Source organism: Pan troglodytes, chromosome 11 (assembly GCF_028858775.2).
Source record: "Pan troglodytes isolate AG18354 chromosome 11, NHGRI_mPanTro3-v2.0_pri, whole genome shotgun sequence".
Classification (NCBI taxonomy): domain Eukaryota; kingdom Metazoa; phylum Chordata; class Mammalia; order Primates; family Hominidae; genus Pan; species Pan troglodytes.
This window is the reverse complement of record NC_072409.2, coordinates 2,134,388-2,158,523: the sequence shown is the minus strand read 5'-3', so window position 1 is coordinate 2,158,523 and position 24,136 is coordinate 2,134,388. Positions and strand designations below refer to the sequence as shown.

General features: G+C 60.8%; 1 protein-coding gene across 12 annotated transcripts in view; it reads right to left on the bottom strand.

Annotated features, from left to right (window-relative positions):
- The window catches only part of CCDC187 (coiled-coil domain containing 187), a 53,034-nt gene extending 29,537 nt beyond the window's left edge, over positions 1 to 23,497 (bottom strand). For 7 of the 12 annotated variants that reach the window (XM_063787168.1, XM_063787161.1, XM_063787163.1 and 4 more), the window contains exons 1-10: positions 23,071 to 23,497; positions 22,195 to 22,676; positions 19,604 to 19,702; positions 17,085 to 17,192; positions 12,160 to 12,294; positions 10,449 to 11,608; positions 9,922 to 10,016; positions 6,060 to 6,670; positions 5,485 to 5,578; positions 1,621 to 1,733 (exon numbers count right to left, since the gene is read on the bottom strand). In XM_063787168.1, coding sequence (XP_063643238.1) covers positions 1,621 to 1,733; positions 5,485 to 5,578; positions 6,060 to 6,670; positions 9,922 to 10,016; positions 10,449 to 11,608; positions 12,160 to 12,294; positions 17,085 to 17,192; positions 19,604 to 19,702; positions 22,195 to 22,676; positions 23,071 to 23,213 — 3,040 coding nt within the window. In that variant the 5' untranslated portion in view covers positions 23,214 to 23,497. Of the gene's footprint in view, positions 1 to 1,009; positions 1,734 to 5,484; positions 5,579 to 6,059; positions 6,671 to 9,921; positions 10,017 to 10,448; positions 11,609 to 12,159; positions 12,295 to 17,084; positions 17,193 to 19,603; positions 19,703 to 22,194; positions 22,677 to 23,070 lie in introns of those variants that run through there. The other 5 variants (NM_001428036.1, NM_001428037.1, XM_063787167.1 and 2 more) reach the window with 4 other exon arrangements.
- Positions 23,498 to 24,136: the final 639 nt, after the last annotated feature.

Below are 24,136 nucleotides of genomic sequence, written 5' to 3'. Positions count from 1 at the left end.
CCTCCTGCCTTCCTCTCTGTGTTGATGCAGCAAGAAGGCCCTTGCCAGACACCGGCATCTTGTTCTTGGACTTCCCAGACTCCAGAACTGTGAGCCAATACATTTCTGGTCATTATAAATCATCCGGTCTCTGGGATTCTGTTACGACAGCATAAACAACCAAGGCCAGAGGCCCACGGGGGCCTTCCTGGCTCTGAACTGCCACCCTGCCCCACCGGCACATGTGCTTTCTGCCTCTTCCTGTTGAATTCTCGCCTTGGCACTCATGCCTCAGATCCCACACACTGTGTATCCTCACTTGCTCATCTTCTTACTGCCCACTTTCCCTGAAACACAGGCACTGTAAGGGCCGGGGCCTGCTCTCTCAGTGCCAGGCAGGCAGCGATGCTCAGAGGGTGTGTGTGGAAGGAAGGGGCAGGTGCATACCAGGGCTGCAGAGGCTCCCACACCCTGGAGACTTGGAGAGTCTCCCAGGGGAGGGGCCGGGGTGGGGAAGACGCAGACCCTTCCTCCCTCAGAGGGCTCCAGGTGTGAGCCCGACAAGCCCTCCCCTCCATACACACAAGCAAGCATGCACACACACATGCATGTGCACACACACACAGGACCCTCTCTGCTGGTCCACAGAGAACAGCTTCCCTGAAGCTGCCAGGTGTGGCTCCAGGGCCCTGGGAGGATGCTGTCAGTTGGGGAGGACCCGATGAGCACTCCCAAGCCCCACAGCTGGGAAGCAGCCTCCAGGAGGGCTCCAGCCCAAGGCTTTGAACCCAGCCCAGGACTGGAACCCTTCTCCTCCCCCTGGCACTGGCCCTGCAGCAGGAACACCTGGGGCTCCGCCCACTCCCCCAGGCCTTCCTCAGGCCTCCCCACTGCCAGCCGAGGAGGGTGCAGGTTGTATCTGGGGCTGCTCTGGGGTGGTGGTCCAGGGTTAGGGGTTGGATGGGGGCCCCCATTCACTCAGAATGCACCCTCCCACCATCTCTCCCCCAGCCAGACATGAATGTGTTTTACTCCAATGCTCAAAACCTGTTCTTTTGAAGAAAATCAACAGACAATGATGAAGCGGCAAACGGGGGTCCCCCACTTCTGAGTCCACACTCAGTTCCCATGGCTGCACCAGCCCCTCCAGCTGCCCTGCCAAGCCCCCCAGCCAGGAGGGTCCTACAGCGCAGCCCACGCCAGCACGAGGCCCTCAAGCCCAGGGCTTCAGCAGCTGCTGGGTCCCTTGGGCACCAGGCAGTGGGCACTGCTCATTGGAAACCCCGGATGAAAACACTCAGTAGCAGAAGAAAAAGTCGAATCCGAGCTGATGGGACTGTAAGGAAGCGCCCTAGGAGGTGGGCTGGGCCCAGCAGCACGGGGCATGGCTGTCATGAAATAAGCACGTGGGTCTCATCCACCGAGGGCCCATCACTGCAGGTGTGGCGAGCACAGAGCACGCAGACGGTCCCGAAAGCCTCCAAAACCTTTAATAATGAGGCGTGGATGCTCTCCACGTGGAAAAGGATTTCTCTACCCCGTAGGGCCAAGCTCGAGTGCTAGGCAGTGGAAGGGGTTCTCGGTGGATGTCCCGGCCACCCGACCAGCCAGCCCAGGGCCTGTCCGCAGGGTCGCCCTTACCGCAGCTCCAGGGGGTGCAGGGTGCCATAGAATCTGCCCCTCCGACCGACGGCGTCTCCTCCAGTCCCAGGGAGCCCCAGATAGGGTGCAGCGTGGCTGGGCCCGCATATGAGCTGGAAGACACAGGCACACGTGTGGCAGGGCCAGGCCCATGGAGGAGACAGGAGGCAGGGAGATCCGGGGGACAGCCCCTCATTGAGCAGGAACCTGGGCTCCCGTGGCCTGGAGCAGCTCTCAGACCCCCAACAGTGTGCCCAGGGTGGGACCCAAGGGCCAAAAGCCTGGCGGGGGAAGGGCCTGAGGCCTGGGAGCCAGGAGGCAGGGGTGAGCGGGAGGCAGGGGTGAGCAGGTGGGGCCTGAGCATATGTCCCAGCGTGGTGGCGTGGGCTGAGGTGAGGCCACCAGCCCACATCTGGGAAGCGTTGGCGCCAAGCCTGGCTGCTCGGAGCTCTGCACTCGGACCCCAGGGGGAACAGGGGTGTGCACGGTCAGCTTCCATGGCCACCGTTAGTCCCCAGGGCCAAGATCAGAGTCTTCCCAGCCAGCGTGGTCATCGGGACCATCTCTGCCATCTACTAAGGGCACTGCCCACCAGGCCCAGAGCAGAACGGGGTCACGCATCAGCTGTGACCCTCACCCCACTGCTCAAGGCTGGCACTGGAGACTGCAGGGCAACCTATCTGGGGAGCACCCGGGCTGTGACCATGGAGGCAGGTACAGCTGGACCCACACACCTGCCCCCAGTCAAGCTGGCCAGCACACAAGGCTGACAGAGCCCGGAGCCAGGTGTGGCCACTGGCCTTTCTCCCAGAGGTGGCCAAGTGGTGAGGGAGAACTACCAGGCACGGGGAGGCAGTGCTACTGGGATGAGGGGTCTTTGGGGTGCAGAGAGAGACAGGTTTGTGGGCGGGGCATGTGCTGAGCCTGCATCTGTGAGCACGGCTCACCTCACTTCGCATTTCTTATCAGGGCCCCCATCTGTGCTTCCTGGTACACAGTGACCCAGAACCCACTGGAGTGGCTGAAGATGCTGCCCACACCTGTGGCCCAGGGGTTGTTAGGCAGGGGGTAGACACGCCCTCCCTCAGCAGCCCGCAGGGCCCACAGGTGTTTGTCTCACACCTGCTGTGGGCAGGAGCTGTGCAGGGTCTGGTGATGGTGGTGACCCACCTCCCAACCCCCACCCGCATTCCTGGTGCTGCAGGGGAGCTGGACGTGTGCCCAGGCCATGAGGGGCTGCATGGCACCTGGGAGCACAGGGCTGGAGAAGTGTTCTGGAACCCGGGCTGGGGGGCTAGAAGCCCCAGTGCCTCCATCACTGAGTGCTGGGCTCCCGTGGGACAGAGGGGATAGACTCACCCCAACTCAGAAATCAGTCTGAGGCTGGGCACAGTGGCTCACGCCTGTAATCCCAGCACTTTGGGAGGCTGAGGTGGGCAGATCACAAGGTCAGGAGTTCGAGACCAGCCTGGCCAATATGGTAAAACCCCGTCTCTACTAAAAATACAAAAATTAGCTGGGCGTGGTGGCGGGTGCCTGTAATCCCAGCTGCTGGGGAGGCTGAGGTGAGAGAATCGCTTGAACTTGGGAGGCGGAGGTTGCAGCAAGCTGAGATCAAGCCATTGCACTCCAGCCTCGGCGACAGAGCAAGACTCCATCTCAAAAATAAAAACAAAACAAAACAAAAAAGAAACCAGTCTGAGAGGCGGCCGGGATCTGGGGTACCTGAGAGGCTCAGCGTGGGAAACGCACCAGATGGCAGCAGGTGGAACCAGCAGAGGCTGTGTGTGCCAGCCCTGAAGCTCCAGCCCCTCAAGTGGTGAGTGGCAACGGACAGGCCAGGCCCCTTTCCTGGCTGCCCGAGCAGGGGCGGAAGCCTTGGCAGGGCCCAGCGAGCCTCTGAGCCTCTCCCTAATCCCTGCTCTCCACCAGCCCGGGTCCCTCCGGGCCACGGTTCATGAATATGATTCTGCCTCCTGCTGTCTCTCTGCCGCCTCGGCAGGGCTGTAGGGGTGGAGGGCACAGTCCAGTGCCCAGCCCTGATGGGAATGTCTGGGTGCCATCGCCACAGGGAGCCCGGGCCGCACCTCTGCCCCTCTGGCTGGACCCAGGCTGTGCCAGGAACGCTGAGATCTCAGCCTGGGTCTGGCCCTGGGGACAGATCTAGCTGGTCCCCCGGGAGCCCGGGGCACTGAAATTAACCTTTTCAAAAATTCTCACTGCCTCCGCCTCTGCCTCCCACCCCTTCTCAAGGGCTGGGCAGAAGTTGTCCCGGGCATTGCAGGCGACAGAGGCGAGGTCTGGCCCGATGCTGCCCTCTTCTGGTCACAATGGCTCAGTTCCATGGGCCGGACTGGGCCTGGGCAGCAGGTGGGGTTGAGAGTGAGATGGGGCACAACCCAAAGGCCCTGGCGCAGCACCAAGCCCACCATCCCCTGAGGGCAAGGGGGGCTTCAGGAGAGGAAGCTGGTGGGATTTCCTAGGAAGGATGGGCAGGGGAGACCTCGGGCCAGGAAATGTCCCAGCAGGAGGAGAGGGGAGGGGAGGGGCAGGGAAAGGAGGGAAGGTTGGGCTTGGGGAGAGGGCACCCCCTTCCCCCACATGTGGACTCTGAGCAACAGCCCCTCTGCTGCAGTGCCCATTGCCACCCTAGGGCTACACGTGGTGTCTGCCCTCATGCCCTCGGCCACCCAGCAGAAGACAGCTTGGTGGAGGTGGGTGGCATGACCCAGGCCCTGGCGTCCGGGGAGCCAACGTCTAGGTGTCCCTGGTGGACCTGGCCACGCATTGAGGATGCACAGAGCTTTCCCAAGAGACCGCCGCCGGCCTGGCCTCCTGCTTGCCCCGCCCGTGGTGCTGAGTTTTCGAGCCTGGGTTCCGGGGCTGCCTGGGAAGCAGCTGCTCAGGTCCAGCCGGGGTCCCTCACCCAGGGTGCTTCCGTCAAGGACAGAGGGGTGAGAGTGGCCGGGAGTGGCCCAAGAATGCCTGGCAGTATGCAGTGTGCAGGGAGCCGCGGGGACCAGGAGGGCACTGCTGGCCAGGAGGCCCTGGACAGGGATCCCGGCCCACACCAGCAAGAGCGAGAGGCCGGCTGGGCAGGTGGTGGGCTCGGAGGAAGATTTTTGGTGGGGGGCAGGTGTGGAGGGGGGTTTTTCAGGAGAGGAGATCCAAACGTGTTCACAAATCCCCAGGAGGGACTCAAGGCCACAGCTGCTGCTGAGGCTTAGGTGCTCGGGAGGGAGCCGCCGACTCGTGCACTGCAACCTCTGTCACGAGCATGTAACTCAGTTTCCACCTGCAAAGCCCCCATGGACCGAGCCTGCTGGGCTCCGCTTCAGCCTGGGGCTCACTGGGGCTGCAGGCGCTGGGGTAGGGCAGATGCTCCCCCAGGGGGAGGGAGTTGGGGCTGAGAGGGGCCTGGGGGCGCGGGGCAGGCACAGTGTCCCCGGGAAGGGGCTTCAGATGTACCTGTGTGACATGGCCCCAGAGGCGGCTGCAGCCCGTGCTGCGGATGGGAGCCAGAAGGTGTGTGAGGCTCCGTGGACGGGCGGCCCTGAGAGCTCAGGTGGGGTCGCCGGGCCCGGATGGCAAGGACCACCCGAGTCACTGTCCCTGCACTCAGTCTGGAGCAGCAGGCGAGAGGGAGCTGCACCAGTGGCGTCCCCGAGGCCCGCAGCCAGTTCAGGGGGCATTTGTTGGGGGAGTGTCTGACGCGGGGCTTCCCTGCCCCAGCCAGCGTCCGAGCCAGCACCACCTGCTCCGGGTCCCTGGCCGCAGCCTCTGGACCAGCATGACGGGGACACATGGGGGTGAAGTGAGAGGCAGCCCGTGAGCGTGGGCAGGCGGGTGGGCAGGTGGTCTTACCTCCCCGCAGAGGGGCTGAGGGCCTGGAAGGGGGCCACACCTCTCTGTAGCCTTTTGTCCGGTTTCACGTCCACGTGTCCCTCCTCTGGAAAACCTCGGAGAAGAGGGCACCTGGCTTCACTCCCTGGTCAGCCGGGAGCACGGGACGGGGGACCCAAGCCATCACAGCAGGAGAGGAGCCTGAGACACACCTGACAGGGGTGGGGGTGTGGGAGCCTTCCTGGCCCTGAGGCCTCTCTGCTGGAGGAAGGGCAGGGAGGCAGCAGGGGAGGAGCCACTGGAGCAGCCTCACCCTTCTTCTGGCCAGAGAACAAGACAGGAGCAACAGCTGCTGCGGGTGCCACGTGCCACACAGGAGAGCTCACACATCCCACAAGGACGAGCCCACACACACCACACGCCACGTGGGAAAGCCCACGTACACTATGCTGCTCAGACCCCCTGGACTGTTGTCCTCCTAGCCCCCTTTCCAGAAAGGACACCAAGGCTCAGAGAGAAAATGGGGTCCCCATCCCTCCCAGCCCACAGGACCCCCTGGCCACCCAGCAGTCACCGTGTCCCCGGTGCCGGCCTACCTTGGGGCTTGCTCTCGCAGCGGGCCCTCGGGCTCACACTCTGCTGTTGCTCCCAGCTGGGGCCCCACGACAGTGTCTCGCCGTCCAGGAAGTAGGTCGGGGGCAGAAGGGGCTGGGGCTGCATGCTCACCCACTCCCCAGGTGCCCCTCTGCCCCAGTTGGGCCCCAAGGCTCCAGGGCAGGCTGGGGCGGCAAGCGTGGGGGTGGTGAGCGTGGGGGCGGCAGGTAGGCTGTGGGGGCACGAGCGCAGCAGGCCCACAGCTGGGTCCCTGACGGTGTCCAGCGCTTCGGCACCCTGCAGCTTGGCAGTGAGGCTATCGACCCGCTGCTTGAGGACTTTGGCTGTGGTCTCTAGCGCCTGCAGCCGCGCCTGCTTATGCCGGAGGTGCAGGGAGCTGGAAGTGCCCAGGTGCTCAGCCTCCTTCGGGTCCAGGTAGATGCACAGCCCCCGGGGTAGGTAGCGGGTGGTCAGGTCCTGGAGCTCCAGGGATCCCAGAGAGGGTGAAGCTGACAGCAGCACGGGGGCATCCCGGCCATCTTGGGGGCCCCCCATCCCTGAGGGCTCTAGGGTCTCAGCATGGTTCCAGGCTCTGTTCAAACACAGGCAGAAGCTGCAGGAAGAGAGACGCGGACAGATCAGCTCAGGCTCGGTCGCCCCAGCAGGGCACGGAAAGCACGCGTGTTTTGCAGGTGTGAGCGTCACAGCAGCGTCTGTGACCGACCCAGTGTCTGTCCGCAGGGACCAGGGAAGCGGTGACGGTATCCACACAACAGACCACACAGCTGCCGCAAAGAACAGGGCCAGGCGTGAGCGAGGGGGCAGAGGAACTGGATCCCAGGCACCGCCGGTGGGGTGTAAAACAGTCCTGCTGTGGCCAGAGGCAGTTTGGTCAAACATAGAACAACCACGGGTCTGGCAAGTCTGCCTCTGGCCACGCACCCAGAAGAGCTGAAGTCAGAGTCTCAAAGACGTCACCCATGTTCACAGCAGCCTTATTCACAACAGCCAGAAGGTGGAAACCACCCAGTGTCCATCGAGGGACGAACAGAGAAGCAAAATGAGGTCCACCGACACGGCGGAATAGTATTCAGCCCTGAAAAGGAAGGACGTTCCGACGCAGGCTACAACATCACCCTTGGTAGAATAAGTCAGCCACAAAATGAAACTGGCCCGATGGTCCCCTGGAACTCACGTTCACGGTTTCTTTTGAATAAACATAGAAATGAGCCTGGCTGGTCTTAACATGTGAGAAAGTTTCATTTGTCTTACCTGAGTTCCTTTCTCAGGAAACCTACCATCAGGCCTCCCACATAGAATCAAGGAGCTGAAACGCACCAGATCACCACAACTGGACAATGAGACGCCAGAGTCCTCGTTCATCACGCTTGCTTCCTTACCCTTCTCTAGTTCCCGTTTCCTGCACGGAGCTGCATTCCTTCCCTGATACGCAAGACCCCAACTTTAGTCCGTCAGGGAATTGGATTTGAGACTGAGCCCCCACCTCCTCGGCTGCGGCACCCAATTAAAGCCTCTTCCCTGGCAATACTCATTGTCTCCGCGATTGGCCTTCTGTGTGGCAAGCAGTAAGACTGAGACCAAACCCCTGGTGTTTCAGTAACAAAAAGGACAAGCACGGCGTGTTCCTGTTCACGTGAGGGTCCTGGGACAGGCAAATCCATAGAGACAGGAAGTAGAATGGTGGCTGCCAAGGGCTGGGGAGGAGATGGAGAGTTAGTGTTTCATGGGGACAGAGTGTCAGTTTGGGAAGATGAAGAGTTCTGGAGAAAATAGAGATAGGGTCTCACTATGTTGTCCAGGCCGGTCTCAAACTCCTGGCCTCAAGCGATCCTCCCACCTCAGCCTCCCAAAGTGCTGGGATTACAGGTGGGAGCCACCATGCCCAGCTATAAGTTTTTAGGTGGGGAAAAAAAAGGACAAGGACATGATGAAGTGAGATGAGGCCCTGCAGCTGCCCAAGACGACGAGTCCCAGCTATTAGGGAGGCTGTCAAGCAAACGGAGCCCGACGGTGGCCAGTGGGGGAGGGGCTGCCCTTGGGAAGGGGGTGGCACGGCGGGGCCAGCATGGGACGCTCACCCAGCAGCATACTCAGAACCTGCGTCCTTGTCTTGCTGGACATTGACAGATGCAGCCCCTGGGCTGCCCTGTGACCCAGACTCCCGGGAAAGAATCCCAAAACGAGTGCCTTCAAGATAAAATGGAGCCAAAAGGAGCCAGAGGGAGGGGTCGGGTCCTGCAGAGAGGGGTGGGAGCTGAGCTCCCAGGGGCCAGCCTGAAGCCCCCAACACCAGCTGCCAAAGATACGCCAGGGGCAGCCCTGAGGGAGTCCAGGGTGGGACGCTCTGGTGGGTGGGAGCCCCTCCCTGGCCTCTGAGCCAGCTCCCCCTGCCCACTGGAACCCAGGGCATGCAGGAGGCCTGGCCGTGAGCTCCTCACAGGTGCCTAGCATGAGGCCAGGCCAGAGAGTGTTTGCCACTGGCCTGAAGCTGGGGCCTTCCACAGCCCTTCCTGGGCGAGAGCCAGGCTGGAAACTGTAGTGAGACCCAGGCACAACTCCCCCAAGCAAAGTGGGGGGAGGTCTTCAGACCCCACGTGTGTGATTCACGATGCCCCTGGGGGAGGGGCCTCCAGAAATTAAAATACACAATAGTCAAAGCAAAACAGAAACACAGAAAAGAACCTAAAAGTAAGTGCTGCGAGGAAGTGGGGAGATAGGGACCCTCACGCTGGTCGGGGGATGGGAACCAGGGCGGCTGCTGTGGAGAACAGGGTGCAAGTTCCCGAGAAAGCTGCACACAGAGGTGCACATGCCCATGAAATTCACTCTCAGGCGTGCACCCAAGAGAAACAGCTCAAGGGCCAAAGCAGGCGCGAGCACCCGTTCACGGCAGCGGCAGGTGGAGCCCGGGCATCTGTCGGCCACGAGGTTGTGAAGAAAAGGTCACCTGCCCACAGCCGGGCATTATTCAGCCACAGACTCAATGAAGTTCTGACTCAAGCTGCAACATGAATGAGCCTGGAAAACGTTATCTTGAATGAGCCTGGAAAACGTTATCCTCGGTGAGAGAAGCCAGACCCGTACTTGGTGATCCCATTTAGATAAAATGTCAAGAATAGGCAAATCCGGGCGGGGCGTGGTGACTCACTCCTATAATCCCAGCACTTTGGGAGGCCAAAGCAGGTGGATCACCTGAGGTTGGGAGTTCGAGACTAGCCTGGCCAATGTGGTGAAACCCCGTCTCTACTAAAAATACAAAAAATTAGCTGGGCGTTGTGGCAGGTGCCTGTAATCTCAGCTACTCAGGAGGCTGAGGCAGTAGAATCACTTGAACCTGGGAGGTGGAGGTTGCGGTGAGCCAAGATTGTGCCATTGCACTCCAGCCTGGGCGACAGAGCAAAACTCCATCTCAAAAAAAAAAAAAAAAGAATAGGCAAATCAGACGAGGCAGAAAGGACACCCCCGTGGCTCCCCCACAAGGGCTGCAGGAGGGGCTGCCTCCTGAGGGTGGGGGCTCATGGGGAGATGGAATGTTCCAGAACTCAGTAGAAGTGGTGGTTGCACAGCACACGGTGAAGGTGCTCCATGCCACGGAACATGCACTTTAACGTGGTGGATTTAAGTTTGATGCGACTCTTGCCTCCACGAGAACAAGCACAGTGGTGACCGCCTCCTCCAAGCAGCCAGGTGGCACTGTGGGCGGGCAGGGCAGAGCCTGCCCCACCTGAGGAGCCTCTCGGTCATCAGGCAATGTCACGAGGGCCCCAGAACGCACCCAGAACTGTTCTTGGCCCCCCCCAAGGCCCCGCCCGGCATGTGCAGCACCCGCGCTTTCACACCCACCTGCCTGGGGCTTCCTGGCCCCCCAGCACCATGCCAGAGGTCACTTTGCTCCATTCCAGCACTGGGGACTCCAGGCTCCCGGAGGCTTCCAGGCCCTAAAGTAGAGGGCAATGTCATCAGAGCCCCCAACTCGGGAAGACCACACGCCCCATTCTCTCAGCCTCAGAGCTAGGCCTTGACCTCCCTTGGGGGTCTCAGGCTGCTTCCCCAGAGTCTTGCAGGAATCGGGGTCCCACTTCAGGGGCTGTGAGAGGCAAGGGGGTCCCTCCGGAGCCCCGTTGCACCCAGGGGCAAAGGCGCCCAGGTCTGACCCTGCACCTCACCAGGGCCTCCCCCAGGGAGGCATCCACAGAAGCGCTGGCTTTCTACAGGCAGTGGCAGCGACGCCACGAAGTCCCCAGCCCCCAGCTGCAGCCCTCGCCCGGCCGCTCCCTGGAGGACACCAGGGGGCTGGAGGCAGCACCTGAGCGCCTAAGCCTCTGGCCCATGGCTGAGCCGAGTCCCCCCAACCCACCCCCGGCACGTACCCCGGACTGTGCAGAACTGGGGACAAAGGTCACGATGCCAGGGGTGGTCCGGGAGACCACGGGGACCGCCCTGCCGAGGACGGCCTCCCTCTGCTGCCGGTAGACCTCCTGCAGCCTCCGGCTCCTCAGCTCCCGTGTGCGCAGGGCCGAGGCCTTCTCCTCCAGGGCCTGCCGCCGCCGGGCCTGCGCCTTCTGGCGCATGAACTCCCGCAAGGACTCGGAGCTGTGCGAGGGTCCCAGGAGCCCCCGGGACCTGGGGCAGGGCCGCAGCGTGTCCTTCTGCTTCCCAAGTGGGTTCTGAGGGAAGCTCCCAGTGGGCCTTGGCAGGGCATGCTTGGCAGCCGAGACTGGGGGGCCGATGCCTCTGCCCTTGCCCTGGGGGCTGGCCCTCTGCACGCCGGAGCTGCTCCAGGGCCGCTGGGCTGGAGGACTGGGCCTTTCCAGAGGGTTCCACAGTCTGGGGCCAGGGTCCTCCCAGTTTTCACAGGCAGTCCAGGCCCTCCGTGGACAGGGCTGTGTGGCTACAGCACTCCAGGGCTGCTGGGGGAAGGGGCTCCGCTTTTCAGGGGGGCTCCCAGGCCTCTGGGAGGAGAGGCCCTGTCTTTGGTTCCCCGAGGCCCTCTGCGGACTGCAGGCCTGCCCAGCCAGTGCACTCCAGGGCCGCTGGGAGAAGTGGCCCAACCTCTCATGGGGACTCTCCGGCCTCTGGAAGGAGCGGTCCTGTCCTTGGGCCCCCCAGGCCCTCTGCGGGCAGGACTCCCATGCAGTGGAGGAGCTCCAGGGCTCCCAGGTGTGGAAACTCCTAGCCCTCTCTAAAGAGGGATGCTTCCTCTCTGTCATGGCCCAGGGACTCTTAGAGAAGGAGCTCTGGGCATTGGGGTCCCTGCAGCGGCCCCTCCCTGCCACGTCCTGCAGCCTCCGCTTTGATGGCCCGAGCTCTTGCCCTCCCTTGCGGGCCTGGGCCAGCTCCAGCCCAGCCTGGATTTGCTGGCGCAGGTCTTGTAGGATGGCCATGGCCGTCTGTATGGTCGCTGGCTGGTCGAAGGAAGCCAGGCTGGGTGTGTTCCCAGACACCTGCTGGTCACTGTGGGTGGAGGTGGCATCGGGAAACTGGGCACAAACCAGTGAGCACTCGGCAGCTATGACTTTCTCGCTGTCTCCTGCAAAGACAGGAGCGTCAGGGGTGAGGAGGGGAGCGGAGGGGAGAGCAAAGCCAGCTCCTCCATCCGGGCTGGAGGCAAGGAGTGTGGGGGCGGTGAGGAGGCCCTCGGGCCCCTGCTGGGCAGAAGCCCTCTGAGGGTGGGCACCATGCCTGTGTGATGAGCCGCCGCTCTGCACACGGTAGCCAAGCGCAGGTGGAGGGCGCCTGTGTCTGGGGAGCCCCTGCCGGCTCCCATCCTGCCTTCCTGCCAGGAGAGAGCCTCGGCAGCATGCCTGCCCCCAGGAGAGAGCTTCGGCAGCATGCCTGCCCCGGGAACTGGCGATGGAGCCTCCCAGGGCCAGAAACCCTTTTCTCAGGCTTTGAAAACACTTATTGCCCAAAGTCCCCAGTTGAATGGGTGGCAGGTTTGGAGGGTGTTTGCAGGCTGCTGTGAGAGGCGCCAACACCTCTTCCTTTCAGGCGGCCTGGAGCCTGGGTGTCTCCTTCTCTGCGCCCACCCCCAGATGCCACAGCAGAGCAGGACAGAGCCCATGGCAGAGGCACAGGTACCTAAGTCCACGGTGAGAGCCGGGTCTCTCGAGGGATCCTTGCTATGGTGCCTGTGGAGGACGGGAGGGGGCCCAAGCAGCGACCTCACCAGAGCTTGTCCCTTTCTCCAGGCGTAAACACCAACCAGCTCCGAATCTTAAACAGAGAAAACATACACACAGCTGGGCGCCCCATGGCCTTCTGGGCACTGGCCCGGACGGGGAGGTTGGTGGCTCTGCAAGCCCCAGGAGGCCACTTCAACACTCCCAGAAGGCACCGGGGGGATATCCCTCATGTCCAGGCCCCTGTTGGGCAGAGCGGGACCCTCAGCCTGCACAGGGCAAGGCTGAGTCTCAGGGCGGCCATGGGCAGGTGGCTTCCCTGACCCTCAGAGTCCTCCTCCTCCCTGACCCTCAGAGTCCTCTTCCTCCCTGACCCTCAGAGTCCTCCTCCTCCCTGACCCTCAGAGTCCTCTTCAGGAAAGCGTGGACAACAGGGCCTGCCCCACAGCTCTGCCGGTGAAGCTCTCGGCACAGGCCGGGCACACAGCACATGTGAAAGAAACGCCGAGCAGCAGCAGCAGCTGAGTGACAACCACGAGCCAGCAGCCCCACCCTCCGCTCCGTGCTGCACCTCGGGCTCCGCGTAGCACGGGAGGTCCTGTCACCACTGGCCACATGCGCCGAGCCACAGGAGATTAACCTGCTTTTAAGCCAGCAGAGCCAGCAGTCACACGGGTGGGCAGCGGTGAAGGCTCCCCGGCTGGCAGGACAGGGAGTCCCGGGCATCGCGGCAGCAAACGGCCCCACGTCCCGAGTACAAACGAGCCTTCACGGGCAAATGGCATCACGCAGTGAGTGGCGCTCATCCAGGTGGCACTTCACAGCCCAGCTCACGGCCACCGATGCCAACACCAGCCCCACCAGCCCCATGGGCCCAGCTGCGAGGGCCCTGGCAAAGGCCGGAGGCAGGGCCAGCCCTGAGCTCACATGCTCACACACTCACAAACACTCACATGCTCACACACTGTCACACACGTGCCCACACACACACTCCCACACACATGCTCCCACACACATGCTCACAACTCCCTCACGTGCTCACCGACTCACACACACACACGTCAATGCTGACAGGCACTCGCACGCTCACACATGCTCACACTCTGTCACACGCATGCCCTCTCACGTGCTGTCCCACATGCTCACACAGTCACATGCTCTCACATGCTCACTCGTATTCACACATGCACACACACTTGTACACACTGACATGCTCACACACGGTCTCATCCTCACACACTTTCACACAGACACACATGCTCTCACACTCACACACACTACCACACACTCATGTTCTCACACACATTCACAGTCTCATATGCTCTCTGACTCACACGCTCACACACAACCACACACACTCATACACTCATATACACACTCCCTCATGTGCTCTCCCACACACATTCACACATGCTCATATACACATGCCCTCACATGCTCTCACACACACACTCACACTCATATACACACGCCCTCACATGTGCTCTCACTCACACACTCTCACACGCTCATATACACACACCCTCACGTGCTCTCACACACACATTCACTCACACACACTGCTTATTCCACCTGGCTCTGCAGGGCCAACACCACACATGCCAAGGGTCCCTGGCCCCTATGCCCCTTCCTTAGGCCCAGCCCAGGGCGGCTCCACCCCATGGCCTGGGGTCAAGACCACTGTGGAGTCTCAGCCAGGGCTCGCCCTGGCCCCCATGAAGGGGGACTTTCTGCCAAATGAGAGTGCCTTGGGCAGGGACCATCCAGAGAGCTGAGCACCCAGGGGCAGGCTCCCGGACTGAGTCAGGGACTTCCCTAGCACCCCCAGACACGGCACCCTCCTCACACTGCCCTGACCCCTGGCCATCAGCCACAGGCCTGAAGCTACCTCTCCAGGAAGGTGAATGGGCTACATGGTTGCACCCACCAGGCCATGCCCTCCCAAAGCCACGTCCCCAAGGACAGGCTTCCCATGGCCACGGCCTCTCCAGGACAGGACCCCAGGCCATGCCCCACATCCACTTTAGGGCAGGACCCCTTAAGGCCATACACTGTCTAGGACAGGACCCCAAGGTAGAGGAAGGTTTAGGGCGTGGTCTTAGGAGTCTCAGACCTGGGTTTAAGTCTGGCTCTGCCACTCACCAGCCATGGGCCTCAGGCAAGTGTTTCACTTATCCATGCCTCAGTTTCCCCATCTGTAAAATGGGGTGCGTATCTCACAGCACCTCCCATAGGGCCACAAGAATGAAAGGGCAGTCACGATCATTGCAGGAGTTAGGCCTGGAAGGGGGTCAGGATTCCACTGGCTCAGGGTGGTGTCAAAGGCCGGAGTTGAGGCCAGCGTGACCCAACTGGTCACAGCTGAGTTTTGGGGGATACCCAGCGTGGAGGGGAGCCCCGGTGGGGTTTCTCCATCCTAGTCCCTACAGCTGCTCTCCCTCGCTGGGGTGCTGGGCCAGGGACCCGCCTGGGGAGGGGCTGCCCGCCTGCCCGCCCGGCCCCTCCATCGCTGGCCACTCACTTCCCCATTAGCCCGCCAGAGGGTCCCGCTCGATAAATGGGTCCTGATGGGCACATTTTTTTCTTCCGCTGAGCAGTTTAATGGCAATTAATTTTTTTACGAGAGGATTTTTAATCTGTGGAAATGGATGAAGTCCCCAAGTGCCCTGTCAAAGTTCTGGGGCCGACCTAATCTATGATAAAAAATGCAAAGTGAGGTGATATAATCTGAAATTAAATATCGGGCTTCATTTTCCTTTGGCCCGGATGGATGAATATTTTATAACTATTGTGATTTAATTTTTTGTTAACTACAGCAAATTTCTAATTCATCCAATTCCCAAGTCCTGTGGCTCTGACCTCTGAACCGAAACTCATCTCTCCTTAGCCCAGCTGTGACTTCGTCACTGACAGAAACTAATGGTCAACACTGTCAGGGTGACACGGTGCTTACGATGATGAATGCGGCCGGTGGCATGCCCTCTGACCCAGTGTCAGGCAGAAAGCAGGTCATTTTTCAACAGAGCCATTAAAATAAAACAAACCAAAGACCTGGGGGAGGGAGGGGGTGACCATGCAGAAAATTGTTATATTGTACGCATGTTTCCACGGCCTTCTGGAACCTTCTGGGTGCCTGGGTCCCTACATCGCAGTCCCCTTCTGCTCGGCCTCTGGCCCCGCTGAATGCACACGGTGGCCCTGCGGCCCCGCTGAGCTCCCACCTCACCCGCGTGTCCTCCCTGGGTATGGGCACAGAGGCGTTTACTCTCGGCTGGAAGCTGCTGCTCTGCCTAGGAGCAGAGGGGCCGGCAACTGACGACACGGGACAGATGCTCAGCCACCTGGGCACGGACAGAACGCACGCCACGCAGTGCCCCTCCCCGTGGCCCCAGGGCTGTGATTGCACGCAGCGTGGAGAAACTGAGGCATGGAGCATTACAGGAGTGGCCGGCGAGCTGGCACTGCTCACACTTGGAGTGAGGGTCCCACAAAGCCAATCTCAGCCTAGTGGGTGGCGTTCACTCCACCTGGGGGCTCTTGCTGGTGTCTCCAAAACCCTGTGGTTCGGTGGCCCCAGAATCCACGCCTGGAGGGTGGCCTTGACAAGCTGCCCAGGCGTGGCCCCAGGTGCACATGGCTGGGCTTCCAGGTTAGGAGCACTGGCCTTGAGCTGGACGGGTGGGAGGCTCTGCCTCTGTGCGGCCCCGGGCAGGCTGTGGAAACTCTGTGAACCTCGGTTGCCTCATCTACAAAATGGGAGCAAGACTGCCAACCTCGGCGGGGAACCAGGAGGCTGCAGTGAGCTCACAGAGTGCGGGCACTGGCCACTCCCCTGACCTCGAAGATGCCCCAGAAGGAAGCCCTGGAGGGACTCTGCCTGCCACCCACCCACTCAAGGGCAGGGGCCGCTGTCAGATTCGCCCTGCAAGCTCTGAAACCCATGCCCAGGCTGGGCCGCTGGGTCTCTGCAGGGCACTGACACCTCTGCCCAGTCCTCAGCAGGGAGATGCCTGGATCAGAAATTCCTTTGTGACCACTGGGATCCACCCACAGGATTACCTGACTGGACTCTCCGGGAAACACGCATGAAATTAATCGTAACGCAAGCACATGGCTGACACACACCCCCTGTGCCTGCACAAAGTCCCCAAGCTACCGGAGGGAGTGGGGTCTGCGGAAGACCCTTTCCCACCCCCAAGTGTGCAGGTGGAAGGAGATGCCCTGGGCTTGCTCATTAAATGTGACTGTGTGACAAAGAAAGCAAGCACGGCTCCCTCGGCCAAGCGTGCCCTGAGCTGCCCACTGCATGTGCACACATGCCAGTATCTGTTACTGCTCTGAAGAGCTGTGAGCTGCAGGTGGCGTGAGCTGCAGGTGGCGTGAGCTGCGGGTGGCGTGAGCTGTGGGTGGCATAGGCTGTGGGTGCCATGAGTTGCGGGTGCCATGGGCTGCGGGTGTCCTGAGCTACGGGTGCCATGAGCTGCGGGTGGTGTGAGCTGAGCTGCGGGTACCGTGAGCTGCCAGTGCATGCTACAGTGTGGTTGAACAGCTCTGTTTTCTTAGACTCGCCCAGTCTCTGGGTGTTGAGAGGACAATAGTGCCTGGTGTTTGGTGGACTTTCACTTTGTCTCAAGGGACACGCTCCTGCCCGGACAGGAACCACCTGCTGCTCCAGTGGTGGCCAAGGTCACCAGTTGCCTGGGACACCAGCCCTGACGCTCCAGCCGGGCCTGCCGATCCCAGGTGCCCTGCAGAACCCTGTGTACATGGCAGTCCGACTGGCCAGCCCCAGCCCCAGCCCCAGAAATGAAAGCCATCTGCCTACCTAGTGTGCCAGGATCATATGCACCTAGCATGCCAGGGCCCCAAAATAGCAAACCTTACCTTCGTCTTTGTGTTTGTCTTTGGCCGCTCTTCTAGGGGAGGGCGACTTGGGGGTCTTCTCTCTTTTGCAAGAACTGCTTTTGACCCTTTTGGGTTTTTCCCTTAGAACTTCAGTGAGGAAGAGAAAGGAAGGGAGGGAGGGAGGGTGAGCAGTAAAGTGACACACGGGCGCCCCACGTGGCTACCCCGGGGTCCTGTGCAAACATAGTCCCTAGAGCCATACACGTTGCCAGTCCTGCTCCCTGCTTGGCGAGAGCCAGGGTGGGAGCTAACGCTGGGGACAGGGCACAGTCTGACTGTCACGTCCCCTGCAGTGCTCTGCCTGGGGACTGCCGCTGGGGACTCCTCCTTAGAGAGGCAGGCATACCTATTCAAATTCCCTCCCGAGTGTCTGGTGGCCTCCCCTCCAGGCCCAGAGGTCCTGAGGACAGGAACCAGTTTCTCATCTCTGAATCCAGCACCCAGCTGGGGGCCCGGGCCATGGGCACTCAGGACTGTTTGCTGACTGAATGAATGACTGGACGGGCCAGGCCCCAAGTGAATGCACAGAGTGGCAGCGGCCGGACTGAACATCTCTGGGACCAGGGCCAGGAGGAGTGAGGGCCAGACCTGGGGGGGCCTTGGCACCACGGGGTGGACCCCTCTGCTGATGGGGAGGAGATGGAGAGCCCGAGGGGGCGGAGTTTGTTCAAAGTCCCGCAGCGAGTGCAGCGGCCACCGAGAGGGCCCGGCTCCAGAGGCTGGCTGGTCATCTTTCCCTGCCTCCGACTTCCTTTAGTCTCTGCACAGCTGGGGTGGGGGAGTATCTGGGAAGCCGCCATGCGAGAACCTGCATGGTTCTCCCCATGGGTGGGGAACCACAGAAGAGGACCCTGGCCCAAAGGCGTCTGGGCCTCCAAATGCCACTCGGTCCAGGCTGGGCCTGTCTCTTGGTTTTCCAGGCCCCAACTCTGCTGGCAGGAGGAGCCTCAAGAGCCAGGTCCTCTGCAAGGGACACAGACTGTGATCCCACTCTATGCAGTCCCCAGAGTCACTAGGTCCATAGAGACAGGAAGTAGGAAGGTAGGTGCCAGGGGCTGGGGGAGAGGGATGGAGAGTAAGTGGGGACAGAGCTTCAGTTTGGGAAGATGGAAAGTTCTAGAAACGGAGGTTGGCAATGGCTGCACAGTGCTATGAATGTGCTCAGCGCCTCTGAACTGGGCACTTTAAAAAAGGCCTCCTCCATGCCTGCTTCTGGAGAGTTCTCAAACTCGGAGCATGAAAACGAGGCTGCCAGGAGCCGGTGACCGATAGGATGGGTGGTTGAGGTCCCTGAGTGACCCATTGCTGGACCCTGAACTTGACCTGGGGCAGGGGCAGAGAAAGTGGTCACCAAGCTGATGCCATTGGGGTCCCCCTGGAAGGCGGAGGAGGGAGGAACAAAGTGGCGCTGATCACGGGGCTCAGGCGGAACTGGATCTGGACGGACAGGAGTTCCCCGGCAACTGTGGGGTCAGGGAGATGGCTCTGTCCCCTGCTCTCCAAGGGGCCAGCCCTGGACCCCACCCACATCTGCACTGGCTCACACACCACATGGGAGGGACACACCCAAATGCCTACCTGTGGCTGCTGCCCAACCAGACCTCATGGAGAAACCACCAACCTGGACCCACCCGGCTGGCACTGCACCGCTGGGATGGGCAGCAACTGTGCCCACAAAAACGCACATGATTCCCTGTGCTGAGCCCGAAACACCTCCGCTCCCAAGCTCCCCATCCTTCATTCTGGGCCTCAGGAATCTTGCCGGCGTCTGCCTGTCTCTGGACTCGAGAGAGCCTCCTGCATCCATTTTGCCCCAGCAGCAGAGTGAGCCTGCCCAAGCCCAGCTCACGGCCGTTCCCCGCCTAGACCTTAATGGTTCCCATTGCCTGGGATGAAGGCCACATCCTCCAGCCCCCAGCAGCAGCTCCTGCCCTCTCCATCCTACCCCTTCCATTTGTTGAGCAAATGAGTGAGCAAAAACCTGATTGGGCCCTTGGCCCCAGCTCCTTCCTCACGGGCCTGGAAGCCCGCCAACGGTTCAGCATTTCCCTATCTGTGGGCTGGGTGGGGGCAGTGCCTCCCATCTACAAGACGGAAAAGCGAGCCCAGGAGCTGGCAGGGACCTGGAGGGCCCCAGACCCACTCCCTGTGGCTGGCATGCAGCCACACAGAAAACTCCTTGCCTGTTTTGTGCAGGAGATCTCTCAGCAAAAACAAACAAACAAACCAACAACAACAACAACAAAAAACGCCCCTGCTCAGCTCCCCTGCCCTGCAGGGCCTGCCTGGATCCTGCCCCACTGGAGAGGCAGAGGGTTAGAACACAGGCTCCGGAGAATGGCAGTCTGGCTCCAAATCCCCCCTTGGCCTCTTTCCAGGTGGGGTCCTCCCTGACCCTCAGTGTCTTTGTCTGTGAGGGTGGCCCAGCATGTGCTGCCCCCATCATGGCCTGAGCATCCAACCCGGAGCACCAGGGCAGTCGCCGCAGAGCCGCTCACCAGGAACCTGGTGCTGGGAGACCCTGGAGAGCTCGCGCCCCTGGCCATGGGATGCCTTGGCTTCAACTCTGCGCTCAGCTGCACTCAAGATGCTGAAACCTGGAACAGGGTGAAAAGAAGAAGGCAGCGTGAGAAGAGAGATCCGCAAAGAATTTCCAAGAAAAGGTTCCAGTTTGGCAGCAGCTCAAGAGCCTTTATTTATTTATTTACTTGAGACAGGGTCTCACTCTGTCACCGAAGCTGGAGTGCAATGGTGCAATCTCAGCTCACTACAACCTCCGCCTCCTGGGTTCAAGCGAGTCTCCTGCCTCAGCCTCCCGAGTAGCTGGGCCTACAGGTGCTGGCCACCACGCTTGGCTAATTTTTGTATTTCAAAAGATTTTTTTTTTTTTTCTGAGGCGGAGACTAGCTCTGTCGCCCAGGCTGGAGTGCAGTGGTGTGATCTCAGCTCACTGCAACCTCCACCTCCCAGATTCAAGCGATTCTCCTACCTCAGCCTCCCGAGTAGCTGGGATTACAGACGCCTGCCACAACACCTGGCTAATTTTTTTGTATTTTTAGTAGAGACAGGGTTACACCATGTTGGCCAGGCTAGTCTCGAACTCCTGACCTCACGTGATCTGCCCACCTCAGCCTCCCAAAGTGCTGGGATTACAGGCGTGAGCCACCGCGCCCAGCCTCAAAAACCTTTGAATAGCACATCTGACCAATGTTCCAGGCCTGAGAATGCATCCAATGGGGCCCATCAGGAGCTGCACCAGCGCTTGGCACGACGCAGGCATCTCACACAGAAACGCCTCTGGCAGTGGCTCCGCGGAGCCACCAGCAGTGAGCCAGGCCCTGTGCGCCCTCATGTTGTGCCCTGGGTGGACCACGTAGCACCAGGAAGGAGGTACCACAGTACGGGCTTCAACTCCTGTTCTTGCAAAGGGAAGTAACGACTTAGAGGGGTGCACCCCAAAGTATTCGCTCAGGCAGGTTGGGGGAGGAAGGTACATGGGGAATTGGAATGATTTTTATTCCATTTTATTCATTCTTTGTGCTTATTATACCTCCCACCACTACGAAAACATGCACTGCCTTAAAAAAACAAAGTCACAAAAGGACAAATTCTATGTGATTCCACCGATAGGAAGTCCCCAGAGTTGTCAGAGCTACAGAGACAGGAAGTAGGATGAGGGGTCCTGGGGCTGGGAGGGGACGGGGGTGAGTGTTTCATGGGGACAGAGCTTCAGTTTGGGAAGATGGCGAGTTCTGGAGACGGAGGGTGGTGGCTGCAGGACCGTGAATGTGCTCAGTGACATGGAATCATGCACTTGAAAATGGTGAAGATGGTACATTTTATGTTATGCATACGTTACTTTTGTTGTTTTTTTTTTTTGAGACGGAGTCTTGCTCTGTCGCCCAGGCTGGAGTGCAGTGGCACAGTCTCGACTCACTGCAAGCTCCACCTCCTGGATTCACGCCATTCTCCTGCCTCAGCCTCCCGAGTAGCTGGGACTACAGGCGCCCGCCACCACGCCCGGCTAGTTTTTTTTTGTATTTTTAGTAGAGACGGGGTTTTACCATGTTAGCCAGGATGGTCTCGATCTCCAGACCTCGTGATCTGCCCGCCTCAGCTTCACAAAGTGCTGGGATTACAGGCATCAGCCACTGCTCCCGGACTATATATTTTTTTAATCAGAAGTTATCTTAAAAATAGAGGAGGCTGGGCACCGTGGCTCACACTTATAATCCCAGCACTTTGGGAGGCCGAGGCGGGCAGATCATGAGGTCAGGATTTTGAGGCCAGCCTGGCCAACATGGTGAAACCCCATCTCTACTAAAAATTCGAAAATTAGCCAGGCATAGTGACGGGTGCCTGTAATCTCAGCTACTCGGGAGGCTGGGGAAGGAGAATCGCTTGAACCTGCAATGAGATTGCACCATTACACTCCAGCCTGGGTGACAGAGCGAGACTCCGTCTCAAAAAAATAAAAAATAAATATAAAATTAAAGGAGGAAAACATCTTCTCTGTTTTCTTAGGAAAAGAGTTAAATACCTGGACACAGAGAATCCACAGGACTGGCTCTCAACATCACTCCAACAGGGAAGCTGTTTCCAAACTTCTTTAGTTACCCCTCCCACCCCTGACCGTTCCAAGGACAAGACCCCCCCACCACACTCCCACCCCCTGTCCCTGCAGGAGGGAAGCTGCCAGACTTTCCAAATCCCAGGCTGACTTTTTAGGGCGCTCCTGACCTAAGTCCCCACAAATCTGACCATGCAGCCCCCCAAGGCTACAGGGACAAAGGCACAGACTCTAGGTCCAGGGACCAGGCCCCCTCTTCCAGCGCCACAGGCCCTGTGTGCCCCTCCCTCCTGGGCGCTGGCATCTCCACCGCTCCCCTGCCGTCTCCATGGAGGGATCCTCATCATGGACCCAGCTCAGAAGCACCCCTTCATGACTCCTAATCCCCACCCTGGGGGCACGCTGCATACACCCGGCTGGCCCCCACCACGTGTCCAGCACAGCCCGATCCTGCCCGCTCCCCACCCTCCCGACAGCCTCGCAGCCCTCCTGCCCCTCTCTGGCAAAGTGGCCACTGACCTGAGCATTCAGGGGCTGGAGGGGGATTTTTTGCCTCTTGGGTTTTCCTCCTAAGCGCCAGCGTGGAGGCTTTGTGGAGTCTGGAGGCGCTGGAGGGGGCTGAGGTGCCCAGGGACGCACAGCTCCCCTGCTGCCACGCCTGGGCCCGGATCTTGTCTCTCAGCTGCTCCAGCCGCGGGTCACTCTTTCTGGGCCTCCGCTGGGGCCCCAACACCTGGGGTGGCCTCTCCTTCCAGGACACACACACGTCGTGGCCCCCCGAAGAGCACGAGAGGCGGCCCGACGACACCGAGCTGTCCCCATCCCTAGCCTCCGGGCCTGTGGACCACATGGGCAGGCTGCACGCCTTCCCCCAGGGGCCTGATTCCTCGAGGTCGTCAGACCCGACCACGTGGGGAGCCGCCCAGGGTGGGTCTGGCTGCTGGGAGGGCCCGGGCCACCTCAGGGCTGCCACGTCATCCTCAGCTGCAGGTGCGCAGAGCCTGGGAGGGAACGGCAGACATGCTGGTCAGACATGCAGGCGCAGAGGTGCCGAGCAGAGCCGCTCAGACTGGCCCCACCTCCCCGGGCATTCCTGCTCCACAGACTGGAGGTGGAAAGGAGGGCCTGGAATACACCCCACCTGGAGGACAGCCCCAGCATTCTCTCTCGAGCCCTGACCACACCCCTCTGAGGTAGGTAATGTGATCGACCCAATTTACAGATGGAGAAACTGAGTCTCAGAGAGGCCGGGCTGCCTGCCCAAAGGCACGTGCAGAGGCAGGCACGTCACTCTGACCCCACGCCCTTGTACCTCCCACAGAGCCGCTGCCTCCAGGGGCAGGCATGGCACCTGCCAGCAGTGCAGCCCCCCGCCTGAGTCCACACAGATGCTACCTGGGCTTGGCAACAGCCTCCCAGTCGGCTGCTCTCCCTGGGGCCCCATGGGAGAAGGGGCCCTGCCTCTGGCTGTTCTTGTGGCGGGGCTGAGGTGTGTCCCCCAGGCAGGTGGGCGGCGTGCCCACGACCAGGGTCGGCATGGCCGCAGGGCCGAGGGGAGAGCAGGTGCAAGGTCAACCTGGCCCGCCCTGCCTGGGGTCGCTGCTGCCTTCACATGGCGGCTTCAAGGCCTGCAGCCCCACCTATGACCCTGCCCGGGATGGGCTGGCCACTGCCTGGCTCCGGATGCCCACCTGCGCCGGTCCCCTGGCCCACGATGGAAACCCTCAGGTGGGTCATTGAAACTGGGCTGGCACGGTGGGCAGCCCGGCCCTGGGCTGGCCACAGCTGGGGGCCTTCCTAATGAGCTGTCTCTTGGTGGGGTGGGGGAGAGTTCCGGCTGGCCCCGTGACAGCATAATAACCTTGTCACTCAGCGACAGAGCCTCTGGCCTTCAGCTCCTGATGGGGCTCTCAGCGGCGCCCCACCCAGTCCGCCCAGGCCCAGAATGACATGCAGGGAGGGAATGGGGCCGGGCTGGGCTTGTGGGGTCAGTGTTGGGCAAGTTTCTGGTTGGTGGGGGCGGGGCCTAACCCCAGGTCAGGGTCAGGTTCAATTCAGTCTGAGGCACAGAGGTCCCAGCAGCTGTGGGGCCCAGCCCAGACACCCCAACAGAAACACATCAGCCACCATCTCTCAGTTCCATGGGGCTGGGCAGGGGAAGGGGCGCTGGCTTCTGGGCTCACCCTGGTGCAGGCCAGAAGACACCCTTTGCCCACAGTGACAGTGGCAGAGATGCCAGGTGCTGCCCCAGGTCAGGAGCCCCCGCTGGCCTCCTCGGCCCCTGCACATCCCAGTGGGTCCGTGACACGGCAGTGTGGTGGGGAGGACATGGCTCTGCAGTCCCTGAGGGGGAACTCAGACTCAGATCCCAGTTCCCTCCCAGCTCCTTCCCCACCCCCACTGGCAGTGCCACCTTGGACCCTGGGGACCACCCCCTACCCCCCTGCTCACCATTGTGAGC